This window comes from Lissotriton vulgaris, chromosome 3_1, assembly GCF_964263255.1.
Source record: "Lissotriton vulgaris chromosome 3_1, aLisVul1.2, whole genome shotgun sequence".
Classification (NCBI taxonomy): Eukaryota; Metazoa; Chordata; class Amphibia; order Caudata; family Salamandridae; genus Lissotriton; species Lissotriton vulgaris.
In genome coordinates, this window is record NC_141689.1 from 52,261,543 (window position 1) to 52,277,573 (window position 16,031).

Below are 16,031 nucleotides of genomic sequence, written 5' to 3' on the forward strand. Positions count from 1 at the left end.
AATACCGCTGTGGAACCCATCCTGGCTTTCCCTGTGAGGCGTCCACTCCTGGGCACCCCCAAGGTGGAGGCCAGGCATCCTTAGCGTTGTGGGGGCCGTTGTGGAGATTAAGCAAGCTATTGCCCAGAGTTGGCGAGTGGGACTCCATGATTGGAATAGGCACCGAGGCGAGAATTATCAGGTCCATGGAACTTTTGACCCCAAGACCCGCCGAGGTGGGGAATTGAACCCTGGTCCCGGACCAGACCTCTGCATCAGGATCTAGCCGCTGTAACCATTGAGCCACACTTCTAACACAGAAAGAGAATAAGATTGCTGTTAAAATTGTTACTGTTAAGGAGAATAATATAAACATTTCAAGCGTGTTTGCTGTTTAGATAACATCTTAGACCCCAATGCTATTTCTAAACCCTACACTCATTTAGTAAGCTAAAACATTAGATAGCACCCCTGCATGTGAAGCATTTGGAATGGACCACACAGATGTCCAGTTGTTGGTTATCAGAGTTCTGCCAAGGAAAAACAGATGTGTGCCCAGCTCTAGCAACTGGTTCTCCTGGTGTATCTCTCTGATTGAGAGCACAGCCTTAGTCAGGAATCAACAAACTCACATGACCGGGTGATAATCTCTTGGGCAAAGACCTCTCCTAATCACTGATCAAACTCCCAGACTTGTATAGGAATTTGAAAACTAATTCAGTCTAATGCTTTTAAAACAAATTAGTGTATGAGAGAATATTTCCTTAGTCGAATCTATCACAGCAAAACATACTTCAGCTTACCTCCACATATTTACATTAAAGGACAGAGCCATGTTCACCTTGAACACCCATAGAAAGATGCCACAATGGCAGGCGCGTAAGCATGGGCGCGAACAAGTAAAATGGCCGTTGATAGAGGAGATCAAAATAGAAACAAGAAATGTTTGCCTGCACTGGCAGAACGCACAGAAAAGGACTCTCACACGTTCTAATAGGGTTACTTATAGGTTTGAAAGCAAAGCAAACTTCCAAAAGAAAGGATTTCAGATGTGACCTATCCCAGTGTTCACAACCCTCCCCAGATTGTGGGGGTAAAGATGATATTTGAGGCATCTGTTCTCTAATAAGCAGTAGAACTCAATCATTCATAAAGGTATGTACATTGGTAAAACTTGGTATAGCAGAAAAAGCATTTAAATTGGAAAATCATCTTAAATGAAATATTTGCACAGCCATATATTTAAAAGCATATTATATTATCATGATAAAAACTCATGCTAAGAATTAATGTTTATTGATAAAGCAAAGTTAACCAGGCTTTTATTGCTCATAAACACATGCGGCTTAAAGTGAAAAAGATAAAAGTTGATGGTTGATACAAAAACTGTCCAAGATGGTCTTCATTATTTTACTTTAATTAAGAGGCTGGAACAGTTCTCACACTGATTGCTTTCCAATAGGCAATGGTGTCATGTGATCAGGTCTCTCCTGAGGAGCAATGAGTTGGTGAACTGCTAGGGGATTCCTTGAGTATATTCTCTTTTGGAATGGAATATTCCATGTTGTACCATTGAAATTGTTTATTGTTTTACTGGAGCTATTCCACAGCATTCCTCTCCCTGATAGAGCTAGTGCATAACTCGGACCTTGAGTTCTCCCACAACTCGTTTTGGTAGTTAACATATAAGGGGAGCCAGTATTCAATAGTGCATAGTGGGGCGAGATGTATGAAAAAGGCGCCACAAGGAAGAAGGAATTTATTCCAGGGAACAATGGATTGCAAGTACCATGCAATGTAACAAAATGGAATGGATTTTCTGAGGAGGACATGACTTAGAATGTTAAGGAGGCAAGATATTCTGAAGAAAATTAGAATATTTCTTGTGCAACTAGACAATTCAAATCCACGCGTGGTGGAGGAAGAATTGATGTGTTTTTCATGCCAACACAAGGACTTGTACTTGTGGCATTCAAAAAAAATGAAAGGTTGCAATGGGAAGGAAATGACTTCCTGCAGAAGTCAGGTTATAGGCACATTTTTTGCTGCTGAAAAAAGTAGCTCCTTCTATCTCCTCTACACTAAATAATGTATATGTAGCTTCATTTGTAGCCCCTGCATTTTGAGCACAGAGTTTCACTGTCATTCAGGAATTGCCAAGGCACTTTCCCAGTCTTGAGGATTTAAAACGCCAGGATTTACGAGAGTCAACAAAGACCAAAGTGTGAGAAAGAGAGAGTTCTCTTCAGGACCAAAGGAAATAGGGCGCGTTGGTCCCCTTTGTACAGTTGTTTGCCAGTAATGCTGGTTAAGTATTCCATTGAGACATAACCTATATTTCAGTTTTCTAACCACTGAGATTGAGCATTTGTAACAATAGTGTGAAAAATATTTGTTTTTAAAGTACTGACACTCAGCGGTACCAATTGTGACGATGAATGTGTGGACAGAACCAGCAGGCTTTCAGTCAATGATGCAATTGACAAATAAATACTAAGATAGAATTTTTGTACCTAATCATTCCATCATCTACATCTTTATTTTTTATCACAGGGATCCCTGGTTCAGACACTGAAGGAAGTTCGGCCCACCATGTTTTTTGGGGTACCACGTGTTTGGGAGAAGATCCAGGAAGTTGCACAGACAATAACTAGCGCCAATTCTATGAATGAGTATGTTGGCGAGGCATGATGATGTGTTATGCTATCCATACTTGGGGCGAAAAAAGAGAACAAGGGAGACCCTACTCACAAAGGAACCAGGGTAATGCGTTTATCCAGAAAAACAATGGTTCCTGTGGCATATCACTTTGTAAATTATTTGATAAACTGAGACTTGATAACAATCCAAGTATTGGAGAAAGAGTGGCAACAAGTAGAGAGAAACACAATTATATCAGTTTCAAACCATTTTTTTATGCTTCAAATAACATAAATGAATAAAATTGATTTGACTGCGACATATAATACAATATACAAAGTGCAATGTGTCCCCAGTGATTTGTGAAGTAACCAAAAGACAACGTGTGTACAGTTAAGTGAACTATACAGGTTACAGTGGTGGCTATTTACAAGACGGAGACATGACTCAGAGCAATTATTTAAATCAATTGTAGAACAGCCGCTATAAAATCATAGGCACTGTATGAGTCTTATTCGCCTCCAAGTACGTCGACGGCGTTTCGACCCTTAGAATGAGGGTCTCATCAGGACTGGGAGTGAGGGACTTCTTATACTGGGGTAATGGAAAGTGTAACCCATGCGTGTGAAAGTAAAACGAATTTACTTACAGTGAACCCAGCCGGGCACACTGTCATAGACAACTTGGTAATTGTAGTCTATCTGTCTGTGACGGTCGATGCCGTCACCGCGCGAAATGAACAGGGAATACCTGGGCGCGTTTCCAACCAGCTCGATCGCTGCCTTCAGGGAAATGTTTGGTTGTTTGTATTATATGTCGCAGTCAAATCAATTTTATTCATTTTTGTTATTTGAAGCATAAAACAATGGTTTGAAACTGATATAATTGTGTTTCTCTCTCCTTGTTGCCACCCTTTCTCCAATAATTGGATTGTTATCAAGTCTCAGTTTATCAAATAATTTACAAAGTGATATGCCACAGGAACCATTGTTTTTCTAAATCCATACTTGGGGAGCATAGTTTGTGAAAGTTGCACGAAGTGCTCTTGTGCGAGGCAGGGGCTACTGGAGAATATCATGTGAATACTGTTGTTGATCACCAGTGTTTCAGAGTGTCATTACCCATTGCTCTCCAAATGGATGCCTAAGGCACATATTTTTTGGCACATGACTCTCTATGGAGACCTAGATGTAGCAGCCAATGTTTCCTCATGGTGTGGTACTATGATTGGAATTCAAATATGTATAATACCTTACAATAACAAACAAAACAGTCTAGAATATTGATGAAACTTCTGTTCGGTGGGCAAGATACAACCCAAAATATTTGTATTATTCTTACACAGTAAGGATCTATGAAGCACATACAATAAATACCTATGAACATTTGTATCTTATAAGAACAGGTTTGATGAATATCCTCTTTTGTCAGAAACTATGGGATCTCAGCCTCCTACCATAACTCTCTTTGCATGCACTAGGTTCAAGAACAGATCCCCAAAGTAGAGTGATACAATGTATTGAGATTGACAGTATTTTGATAGGTTCTCAGTGGCAGATGTACAAAGAAGGGCAAGCTAGGGGTAGTTTTGAAGGCTACCGGGAGTCTGCAAAATGTATCAGAGCCCAACATATTTTAAACTCCCAATAACTGACCACACAAATATGAAATAGCTTTTGAAGTACAGAAATATAGCAGCCCATGTATCAGAGTTACCATGACTCCAGGGCAATGAGCAGAGATGCAGTGCACAACTTAGAAAGAGACCACTTACAGATCCAATTATTTTTCAATCTAATTGTATGAACTTCTGGTGCCTTAGAGTAAATTTCCAAACAATCTTGATCACAAAATGTGTAAAAAAAGTGCTGAACCCCTCAATAATAATCTGAGTAACGCGAACTTACTCGACATTCATGCAACTGAGAGATGGAGGACCCATTCTTGCTCAAGGTTTATTGGGGATCTGATGCTTCCAGGCACACTAATCAGTTCCCTAATCCAACACCGTTCTGAAATCTGTGCAGGAATCAATGAGTCAGAAGGCCTATGCACAGGACAGAAAGAAGAGTCAATAGCTTCGCTCAAGCACCACAGAGTCAACAGGAATGACGTCAGTAGAGAAATCAGCATTAGCTTATGCCAATATGCACAAGACAGTAGCACTCAAATTCACACTAATTGATTTGTCACTCCTCTGACCATACATCCAGAGCCAGTAACCTCCCACACGGACAGTAAGGTGAAGCATAACCATGATCTATGCAATCTTACTACAACTTTCCTTCATAACACTGAATCACAAATCAAGAAAATGTTGGAGCTAACCTCAAAGCAATAAAGAGTGGTTGACACATTAAAATATGACTCTTGTAACCCTTCTCAGAGGCTTGCTATGACAGTCATCTAAAGTAGAGATTCAAAATGACTTATTACAATTATTGTTTCTCTGCTTAGCTGATATGGGCACTAACTATGATTTAATGTAATTTCATCATGCTAAAATCCAGGGTAAAGGAAGGAGGACCCTGCCCATGCACCCAAATCATTGATAAATTGAGCTTACTTCCAGAAATCCTCTTGAATTTGGTTGTCATTGTCAAAAACACAGCCGGAACAGCTAAAAGAAGTGACTAATTAGCAGCAAATATCACCTCTATGGAGGAGAGCGAACATTGTGAATTTAGCACTATCTCATCAATGGGGGTAAAGGAGGGCTCCCAACACCACTGGTGGGAACACAGCTGGATGTTGCCCGCAAACCCTCAGCCGTCAAATCCCTATAGTAATATATATAAAATTGTTCCCTCAGTTGAGGACAGCAAACAAGGAGGCTGAAATCCCTTCAAATCAAAATTCCCTGCCACGTTCTCAGAGAGAAAAGAAAAAACTCAAGAAATAACTCAAGAAAAGATCAATAGAGAAAGGGGCAGCACTAGCTTTTACTACACTTAAGCTGCTTAAACCCTAAACCAAGTCTTAAGATTTGAATCTGTATCCGGTTTTTGCCTCAAGGGAGGGCCCAGGTGTCAAAGAAGGAGCCACTTTATTAAAGTACAAACACAAGTCTGACAGCTTCCTTAACTCCATCAAGGAAAAATTGGATACTAAAACTCAAGTTGAAGTGAATAAAATCTCAAGTACCAAATCCCCTGGGATCCATCAGACCAGGAACTGTAGCGTGACTCCTCCTCCAAACGGAATGAAGTCTCCCCACATTAGTGCCCTAGGGAGCCCAGCCACATCACCAATTCAGGGACTAACCACAACTAACCGTGGGCACATGTGTTATGCTTTCGAGCTTATGTTAACCCTACTGTATTACACAAGTGGACATCAAGACATACTTAATAGGGGGAACATTCTACGCCTGCTCAAGCCCGATCGATCCCTTACCCATCCGTGCACAAAAGTCTTTAGGTCGGTTAGGATCTAAAACTCTCTGAAGACATACATAGTGAGTCAAACCCTTATAGGAACGCAACAATTTCATCAGATATCAATGCTGAGACTCAATGGTAAAGAAAGCAGCATAATTCACTGAATGGGGCTAAAAGTGAAGAAAAATCAACTTAACAGCATGCAAAGTTCAAGTAAACACAACATTAAGAGGAACAAATGGAACCAAACTGACTTACGTGCAACAACTAGGCAAGGGCTAAGAACAATCTTTTATCATAAATGAACAGAGGGTGGTGCATTGTCAGGAAGCAACACATGATTGGAGATGGCTGGCATGGTCTATGGCAAGTCAAAGCACCAAAATTCATGGAGAGCAAAATGTACATAAGCCAGACTTCCCCGTTTATAGCACTTGCACAACTGTAATCTCATTGAACTTGGCTGAAAGAAAATCAAGGAAGAAAAATCAGTATTAGATTACCTAAACACAGGGTATATCCTATGCCTGCACGAGAACTGGGCCTCCGGTGCCACAGCAAGATTATATACATTTTTGTCCTCAGCTAAATGTAACATCTTTGGCTGTCCATCAGATGGTCTCTCTGTATGTGTGAAGCATGATCGCAAACTTGAAGTAAACCCAGTCAGTACCAAATCACCCCCATTGCAAGCCTTGCTCATCAACGGTCTAAGATGTAGTCAAAATCCCCTCTAACTGCTTACTATCTTAATGTTGAACAGAATCAAAAATGGCTGGCCTCGGAAGTATTGTTTGAAATTATTGAAAATCTGGTTGAGCACTTCTGAAACCATGAGACCATTTTTGCTGAGTGAAAAGAAGATAGCGGCATCACATATTCCTCCCAGCATTCAGAGACATGTGGACTAATCATTACAACAGCAAAACACTAATTTTGAGCCTCAGTTCCTTTGAAGTTAAGGACCGAGTGAAAAGCAACCATAGACTCCTGAGTGTCCCTGGAATTACCATCAAATCAATCTGCCCAGCTACCGTCACTGAGAGAAGCACCTGCTGAAGGACTTCACAGTCCTGAAAAGATTCCAGTTGAAGGGAAATTCCAGAATCAATCAATCAATCAATACATTTGTAGAGCACGCTTCTCACCCGTAGGGGTCTCAAGGCGCTGAAGGGGGGGTGGAGGGGAGAGGGGTGGTGCTACTGCTCGAAGAGCCAGATCTTGAGGTGTTTCCTGAATGTGAGGTGGTCCTGGGTCAGTCGTAGGTGGGCGGGGAGGGAGTTCCAGAACTCGGATGGGGGAGTAGAGTACAAATTGGGATAAGGACATCCACTAAACAGCCTGTGGAGGAGCAGAAGAGAATCAAAGTACAGCGAAAATTAACCCACCTTCTGTTCCATTTAATAAAGTCCAAGGAACTAATCACTAGCAAGCACAAAGTTCAGAGAGTCCTGGTGGCTAACGAATGAACAAAATTACAAAGATCTTCCCTAGCAGTTATAATACACAGGGCGCTTCCCGAAAGAAAGAATTGCTGCTAAAATGAAAGAAACAGAGGAACAATGGTTTAAGATCTTTTTACTGTTGGAAGAGCAAAATCAAGCCCATTTTTGGGAGCCTAAACTAAAAGATTTTTCTCACACCAGATCAAACGGAGTGGCAGAGAAGGACTGGGGAATCATTGTGGGAAAAAACGTTTTACCGAAGAAAAAGCAAGTGGTCAAAATATCAACTCTGCTGTGATTGGCTCTGAACCACCAGAACTGTCACAATTATTATTCAAGCCAACATAATAAAAGCAATAGAGAAAAAGAGTACTGATGGTGCATCTCTCCCATTGCCTACACCCTGAAATATTCAAATCTGTGCAAGATTGCTGGGCAAGCCTACTGGTCCTGCTCGACAATTTCTTACTTATAGGAGCAATGGCCCCCAATTCTTGGATGGGATCTATTTTGTTTCTAATTCATAAAAAGGGAGATTGTTCAAGCCCAATCAACTACCATCTCATTGCTCTACTTGACCTGGAAGCCAAGGGCTATGCCTGAATGCTGCTTGAGGAAGAGTCCTGGGTGAAAGACAACAACATTCTACTTTTTTTTCAATCAGGGTTCAGGGCTGTCACCACAACTGCTGATGACATCACAGCCCTTGGCCTACTTGACACACCGTGCCATTGAGCTGCCACTTTTTTGCTGCTTCATTGACTACAGTGCTGCATTTCGTAGAGTAGACAAAGGGATGCTGTGGAGAAAATGACAGGCATGGGGTTTGAAGCAGTGGGGTTTTTTGCCCTCTTGCCTTTTAACCTGTACAAAGTAGACCTGGGTGAAGCCCAACAAGGTGCCAGCCTGTTGACACAGAAGCTGGGAACAATAAGACTCACCATCCTGCAGTACACTGATGACATTGTGGTGAGGGATTGCACAAAGACAGACCTACAGAGAGCACTCAATGCACTTTAGAGGTACAACAGTAATATTAAACCACAAGTAAACAACGAAAACACAAAAGACATCATCTTTGGCAAATATACACAAAATAAGATGCACACTGTTCTCTTGGGGAGATGAAAATGACTACAATAACATATATAACTAATGACTGCTTAGGCTTTTGGTTCTCAGAAATGGACCAAAGATCTCTAAAGGAGTCAGTGGGGTTTATGATCTAAAACACCAAGAAATCCACCAAATGAGCAATCCAGCCAAACCCACCCTAAGAGCTCTAAAGGCCAAATAGTTAATATCATTAAACTATGGCCACCAATCCTTCCCAGGAGCGCTGAGCCCACTGCTGGACTCCAACCAAAAGCAGCATATAAGAAAATCCTGCACATACCTGGGCACTGCAAAGGACCAGGCTTAAATTAGAGTTAGACCTCGTGAGGCACAAATTAGAGTGCCAAGAGCACTATATTAGAATCATACATGCACCAAAGAACTCTCTTAAGCCCGGCTTAGAGCAGTATTTGACACGGTTAACAACCCGAGGCAGGACTATCTTTCTCAAGTGTTTCAACCTGAAGCTAGCCCCCTTCAGCGAACTGATAGTGCATTCTCAGCATGGAACGCGTTTATCTCACACTCTGAACAGATATACTATGGGCAACTCAACAATCTTGCGAAACATAATGGGATTCAACTAGTTAGGTTAACTCTTTATCGTGATATTACTTTAGGCAATTTGGGAGGCTGAGGGTTCTTACCTAGTTATAGCTTCTCTCTCCTCCATAGTGTTGGCTTTGCATAATCTAACCTGACCTCTCTCCATTACAGCAATGACCGACACTGGTTAGCAGATGAGCTGATCCTCAAAACAATACAAGCTGACCTGGGCCTGGATCGATGCACTCAATGCCACACTGGTGCCGCCCCCATCATGATGGAGACACTGGAGTACTTCATGGGCCTGAATCTACAACTCATGCAACTCTATGGTTTGAGTGAAACTTTTGGCCCATATATGGTGTCTGTGCAGAGCAACTTCTGCATTGCCAGGTCAGTGGATATGGCTTCTTTAGTGAGCAGAGCAATCAAAGGCATCTTATTTCACTATAGCTCACTGGTAAAGGGTATGATACCACATCAATAGTGAAGGAGATACAATATAGAGTTGACAACAAGCTTTACAGACTCTTGTTTGATAGAAATGCTTCTGTTGATTTTGCTCTTTTGATATAAATTTTGTTAAGGAACAACCATAAAAACCCACTCCCAACATTAAAATTCTTCCAGCAGATTCATTGTCATGTGTGCTGTATTCCTGGGATCGATGCCCCGGTCTTTCTTGGCAAAAAACTAAACAAGTCAATTTCTGCTAAATTGTGTTAATGTCACATAATCTTCCCTCCCTTCAATTAAGCCATGCCCCTGTCTAATAAATGAAACCCAACAAATCAGTAGTAAGTTGAAGAGATTTATTAAGCAACACATGTGTTTAACTTTTCCCTTCCTTTGTTGGATCTGCACGAATTTTGCACATGCAGATTCAGACAGAGACTGAACATGTTCAACATCTACCTAAGTTCATTTAAAACCATAACAGGTTGCCAGGGATATAAACATCTGCCAAAGTTCATCAAACAATACTAAAAATAGAGCCACATTTACAAAAAGTTATTTAAAAGAACAGCTTCTGGACATTCAAGATTGAACCCTTTTAGGTCCTTTTTGGAGAAATTAAATTTCGTGTGAAATATCAAATTTGACCCTCCCCTTTATTTAAATTCTCTATAGAAATTTGCACAAAACTTCTCACAGCAGTCCCTCAACACACAACAGATGGAAGCTGCAGCCACTATGGACACATTTGAGCAAACAATCTATAACCGCAAAGTTCAGCTACAGGTGTTTTAGGATCCAACATTCCCTTAATAAACACACTTAAAATACTTGATGCATGAAAATTCATTATATAACCTTAGGGTTATTTTATTTCTGTGTGGTTGTTTACGTTTGTTACTGCAATTACACTTTTTGGCCCATAGAGGGTAGTAACTCCCACCCCTCATCTTTCTTTCTTTTTCAAAAGGTGCTACAATGTCATAGGAATGATGTTTAATGTTTTTCCCTTCTTTACTATAACATCAAGTGTTATGACGCTGATTATGATATGATATTAAAAATAGTGAAATAATACGTAAAAAAATTCAAACATGATTCTAACATGAAATGCAAGCCAAAACCCTCAGCAACACAAAAACTTAACTTTGGGAACATCGTGACACACTCATTGTATCCCCTCATGTGAGGCATGACCCCTTTTCACACTCAACAATAATAATGAATAGCAACTTAGAGGCAGCATTATCTATCTATCTATCTATCTATCTATCTATCTATCTATCTATCTATCTATCTATCTATCTATCTATCTATCTATCTATCTATCTATCTATCTATCTATCTATCTATCTATCTATCTAACTATCTATCTATCTATCTATCTATCTATCTACCTTTCTACAGATAAATATATCTATATGTATATGTGCATATACATAGAAACACACACACACACATGCATATTACCAGTTATATTTAGGTCACCACCTTGCTGATAACTTTGAAATTGTTTGAGAAATCTTCACAAAACTATCCAAAAAGGTGTTTTGCGTAGTTTGTGCATGGAATGTTTCAGGTGAGCCATAAAGTGAGGGCCAAGAAAAACGGGGGGGTCCCAACATCAAAAATGTCCATTACATTTCCATGGGCTTTTTCAGAAGCGTGTTAGCAAAAACTGAAGATTTTAATTAAACCAAATTTGGCAGGAACCTAGATCTTGGTCCGCACATTGTACTTTTCATTTTCAATCTTTATTTCGATCTACTTAGATCATAAAAGATATACATACAATTTAATAGCAACTTGCAATCAATAGCAAATAAAACAGAAATATGAAAACCTTACGGTAAACATTTAAAAAGAATAACAGTGCATTCTGGTTATAAATAAACAGTACATTTCATTTTTCACGAATCGGTGACTGACTTTATATAACGAGTGCGGGTATGCCACATCGCAGTTAGGTATTTTGCCACCGCAAACACAACCGGTGGTGATAAGTCGGTCTTTAAAATTCTGAATGCTGAAAGATAATGTCTAAAACCTAGGTTTTTTAGAAGTGGGATAACCCAGTGCCTCCTAGATCTATGGTAAGCTTTACAAAAAAATATGATTTGCAGATCATTTTCCTGAGGATGTGTGCATACCGGGCACTGTTCTGTGGGCGAGGGCTGACCCCAGTGTTTGGTGAAAGCCCTAAGGGGGAGTGTGCCGTATCGCCACTGCAGAAACAATTTCCTGGTCAAAACGGGACTAATGCCATCAAGGACGTGCTCTAAATAGTATGAATCTTTAAATTTGATGAACAAATTAGTAAGGGACCCCTCCCGTGTACTCTCTACTAATGCAAGTAAATTTCGTTCGTAGAAATCCCTTGAAACAAGTTTACGTGGGATCCTAGAGCATGCATTTCCCAGGTCTAGCCATAATTCTGGTCTTCCTAGGCTCTCACAAGTTTGTCTAATGTATTTCAACCAGGGAATGTGTAAGGCATTTGGTAAAGATAGGATCTCTTGGAGCTCAGTCCTATAATTCATGAGTTCAGGCGTACTCCAAATTCGACGCCAGAAAGTAATTGGTTTCAGTCCCAACTCCTCTGTAATTGGTCTTGGATCCAGATCTAACCTCATCGGGAGGAGCGGGGTGCTTGAGGGTAAAGCTACCAGCTGCCTAATGAATTTATTTTCAGTTGACAAAAGGTTTGGGCAGGTATGTGACCCCACAATTCCCCCCCGTAGGTGACTGCCCCCCTCACCTGCATTTTATAAATTTGGAGCACAGGACCAAGGGGTTTATAGGTTGACCTATTTACCATCCTGCAAATGCCACCCGTTAACTGTGCTCATTTCATGTTCTCCTTGGTCCGGTGTGTGTCCCAGGTCATGTTTTGGTTGATATTCACCCAGAGATATTCAATACTAGATACCCTCTCAAGTCTCAGGGTGCCTATAGTGGGATTCGGGCGTGTTGAGGAAGGGGGGTTGAGAATCATATATTTAGTTTTAAGGGCATTGATCTCAAGACCCACTCCACACAAAAAATCGTGAACCCATCCAAGACCCGTTGTATTCCCATAGGGGATTTAGACAGCAGCAGGGTATTGTCCGCAAACATAATGCGGGCACCCTGCAGCCGTTGAGCTTTGGAGCATCGATGTCACCTATCCTAGTCAAATGGGCGATTACCCTGTTGACAAAGAGGCAGAACAGGGTCGGTGCAAGCACACAACCCTGTCTCACCCCCCTGTCAATGGGGAATCTTCCAGAAAGTGCCCCGTTCCTACCGCACCTGACACGTGCACAATTCCCCTGATGCAATCTTATCAAAATCGAGAGGATGTCAGATGGGATGCCCAACTCCGCCAACACAGTCCATAGTCTAGCTCTTGGCACTAAATTGAAGGCGGCTCGTAAGTCCACAAATACTGTGTACAGACTGCCAGCCTCGATTATCGCTGTCTTCCAAAACAGAAGATTTAAACGAAAAATCTGATCCATGGTTGAGACCCCCTTTCTAAATCCTGCCTGGTAGGGGCTCAAAATTCCAAATTCCTCTATCCAACTTTGAGTACGGTCAAGTAAAAGCCTACCAAATATTTTCTGGGGTACGTCTATGAGGCTGATGGGCCTGTAGTTGGCTGGGAGCAGAGGTGACCCCTTCTTGAATATCGGCACAATCTCTGCGCCCAGCCAAGTACTTGGAACCTCCATACCCCTTAGGACAGCATTAAATAACAGCACCAAGTAAGGGGCCCACACATCAGGCTCCTGCTTAAATAAGTCACCAGGTAAACCGTCTAGTCCGGGCGCCTTGCCTGGTGTCCGCCCTGCAATGGCGGCTCGGACCTCTGTCTCTGTAAAAGGTTCCCTTTCCGGTAAGCCACCAGTGGTTGGTTTTGCTTGATTTGGAGCCCCATCATCAACCATGTAAAGTGACTGGAAATGGTCCTGCCAAGCCTCAGCTGAGATATTAGGTTCAATAGCCGAAACTGGCTCCTCGGACCCTGTGTTAACAATGCGCCAGAATTTGCGGGAATCCCTGCCAACTAATAGGGTGGCAAGATTTTCCCACTTCTCCTGTTCCCATTCACTCTTTGCGTGGGTGACCAAGCGCTTATAATCCCTCCTTCTGCCCTGGGCCTCAGATCGGTCAGTACCTGCCTTAATTGAAATCAGCAAGTCTGATTTGGCCTTACGGCATGTAGCGTTATACCAGGTTGGGCGGTTGGAACAGCCGCCCCCTCTCTTTCCTGTGGTAAATAAAACTTCCGCTACGGACTTAATAAGATCCTCGTGCACCAGCCACAGTTGCTCATGTATATCCTGGGTGCTAGCAAGCTCTGTTATTGCACACACCTTATCAAGTGTAGGGATGACCCGGGCATAAAGCCCTGAGATCTTCTCTGCATTCACTGCTAGCTTCTCCCACCTCACTCTCCGTCTATTGTTCGTCAGTGCCAGCGCTGATGCTGGTGCGGGTACCGCTGCCCCTCTATCATCTAAGCCGGGGAGTGCATATTCCAGTTCAAGTGCGTTATGGTCGCTATCTTCCCTTGGGATCACCTTAAAATCAATGATATGCGACCATAAAGCGAGTTGGACCAACATGTAGTCCAATCTAGACTCCATTCCCACTCTATTGTATGTACATTTGGGAGGGATGTCAGAGATTATGCGTCCATTGCACGCCCGCAAACCATGTTTCAGGGTTAAGCCAGTAATCTGGACGGCAAGGGGAGTCCAGGCTCTGGGGGGGGGGCTGACGTGGGGGGTACAGAGCACACTGCATCCTCATCTAGGGAGAGTCCATCCAGTAGGCCTAGGAGAGGCTCAAAATGGCAATTTAAGTCCCCTCCTACCAAAAAGGGTGTGCCCTGGGGAATGTCGCTGAGGAAAACAGATAGTTTGTCGATGGTACGCGACTCCTTTGTGATATTTACCGGCCTGGAGTAAACATTTACTACGGCCAGTCTGCTCAGGTTAGGCCACTCCAACAGGACCCCTAGAATATCCTCCGAGGCTGTGTCAAGTAATCTGGCTTTACAACCCAGGTCGACCGCCACCCACGTTACAAGACATCCCGAGGGGCGCCCCTTTCCCCCCCATTTCACCGGGATGGTGAATGTCACGAAGCCTGGACGATAGACGTCCTCTCTCGCCCAGGTTTCTTGAAACATACATATCTCCATACCCTCTATAAATAAGCTCCAGTCCGGGCAGTTCAATTTGTTCCCCAGACCAGCCACGTTCCATGATATTATCTTTAAAGAGGATGATCTATGATCCGTGGTTTTTAATGGTGGAGTGTCCGTCTCGCATATACTTGGCAATAATTCCTGCTCGGCTATAATATCTGACAATTGAGCCATCTTGATATTTATTTCCTTCGCATCCCGGTGACTCTCCCCGGGGAATTATCACAAAGTTCAGTGTGGTGGGTAATTTTTCCTTTTTTGGGACCCCCCAATCGGCCGCCGCCCTCCCCTATCCCGGCCAGATACTGTCAGTCGGCCATGTCTAAACAGCTATACCCGTTAAATGTCGGAAAGTGGGCAAAGTGCTGAGGTCTGGAGTGGTGGAAAGCTCCTCTCTCTCTGCCGACCCATCCTTCCCCCTCCCAGAAATTGTTTCCCATCCCGCCTCCTCGTGTGTCCACGCCGTTGGTGGGTAGAAAAAGGATAGGGGTAGGGCCTGGATAGATGTCCCCTGGTCCGGATGCGACCATCTGCATGTATGGGAGACGGTCCTGGGATCCCTAAAATTAATTAGGACACAATCTCCGGTGATTGATTTCCTTGAGTTACCTAACCATGGGGTTCTCCTTACCATAAGAACCTCGCTCGTAACTCCATGGGGAAGAGGTCTGTATGTACTAAGCCAACTAACCACCTTATTTTTTAATGCCACAACAGATTCTTTGTAATCAGGTTTTAGCCCGGGGACGCCAGCTAGAATAACTGTGTATGGACTTGCCTCCGGTGGCAAGTTAACTGGCCTAATTTTTTGGGTAGTGACATGTGCTCCCTGTGTAACTGTTGCTTTCCTCTCGGTGTTACTGGGGGGTACGGCGCAGTCAGTTGGCTGAGGGATAGCAGTAAGAAGTATGGGCTGCTGATTCTGTAATATTATGGGGGCTAAATTGCCATCCTTCACTGGGGGGACTAATGTGGTCTTCTTGTTCCTAGGCTCCACCCCTCCTCCAGCTACCTTACTATCTTTTTTGTAAGTGTCCGCTAGTTGCACCGTTGCTTTCTCTATGATCACAAGCCTGGCCTCAATCTTTATAGACGTGCTTCTAGGGGGCTTATTAGTAACTTCAAAAGGGCGGCAATGTTAGACATTGTAATGACATCGTCGCCATTGGTTACATTAGGGCGAGGAGGATTTACATTATCTAATGCCTGTGGGGATAAATTCGTAATGGGTGGCGCCTGGGTATAATCCGGCTGTGCAGGTTCCTTATTAGT

The 16,031-nt window shown here is 42.7% G+C and overlaps 1 protein-coding gene across 1 annotated transcript in view; it reads left to right on the forward strand.

Annotated features, from left to right (window-relative positions):
* LOC147725927 (long-chain-fatty-acid--CoA ligase ACSBG2-like) overlaps window positions 1–16,031 on the forward strand; it is a 279,020-nt gene that overhangs the window by 155,287 nt on the left and 107,702 nt on the right. The window contains exons 7-8 of the mRNA XM_086960051.1: window positions 2,533–2,651; window positions 9,278–9,499. Of these exons, the coding sequence (XP_086816177.1) occupies window positions 2,533–2,651; window positions 9,278–9,499 (341 nt within the window). The remainder of the gene's footprint in view (window positions 1–2,532; window positions 2,652–9,277; window positions 9,500–16,031) is intronic.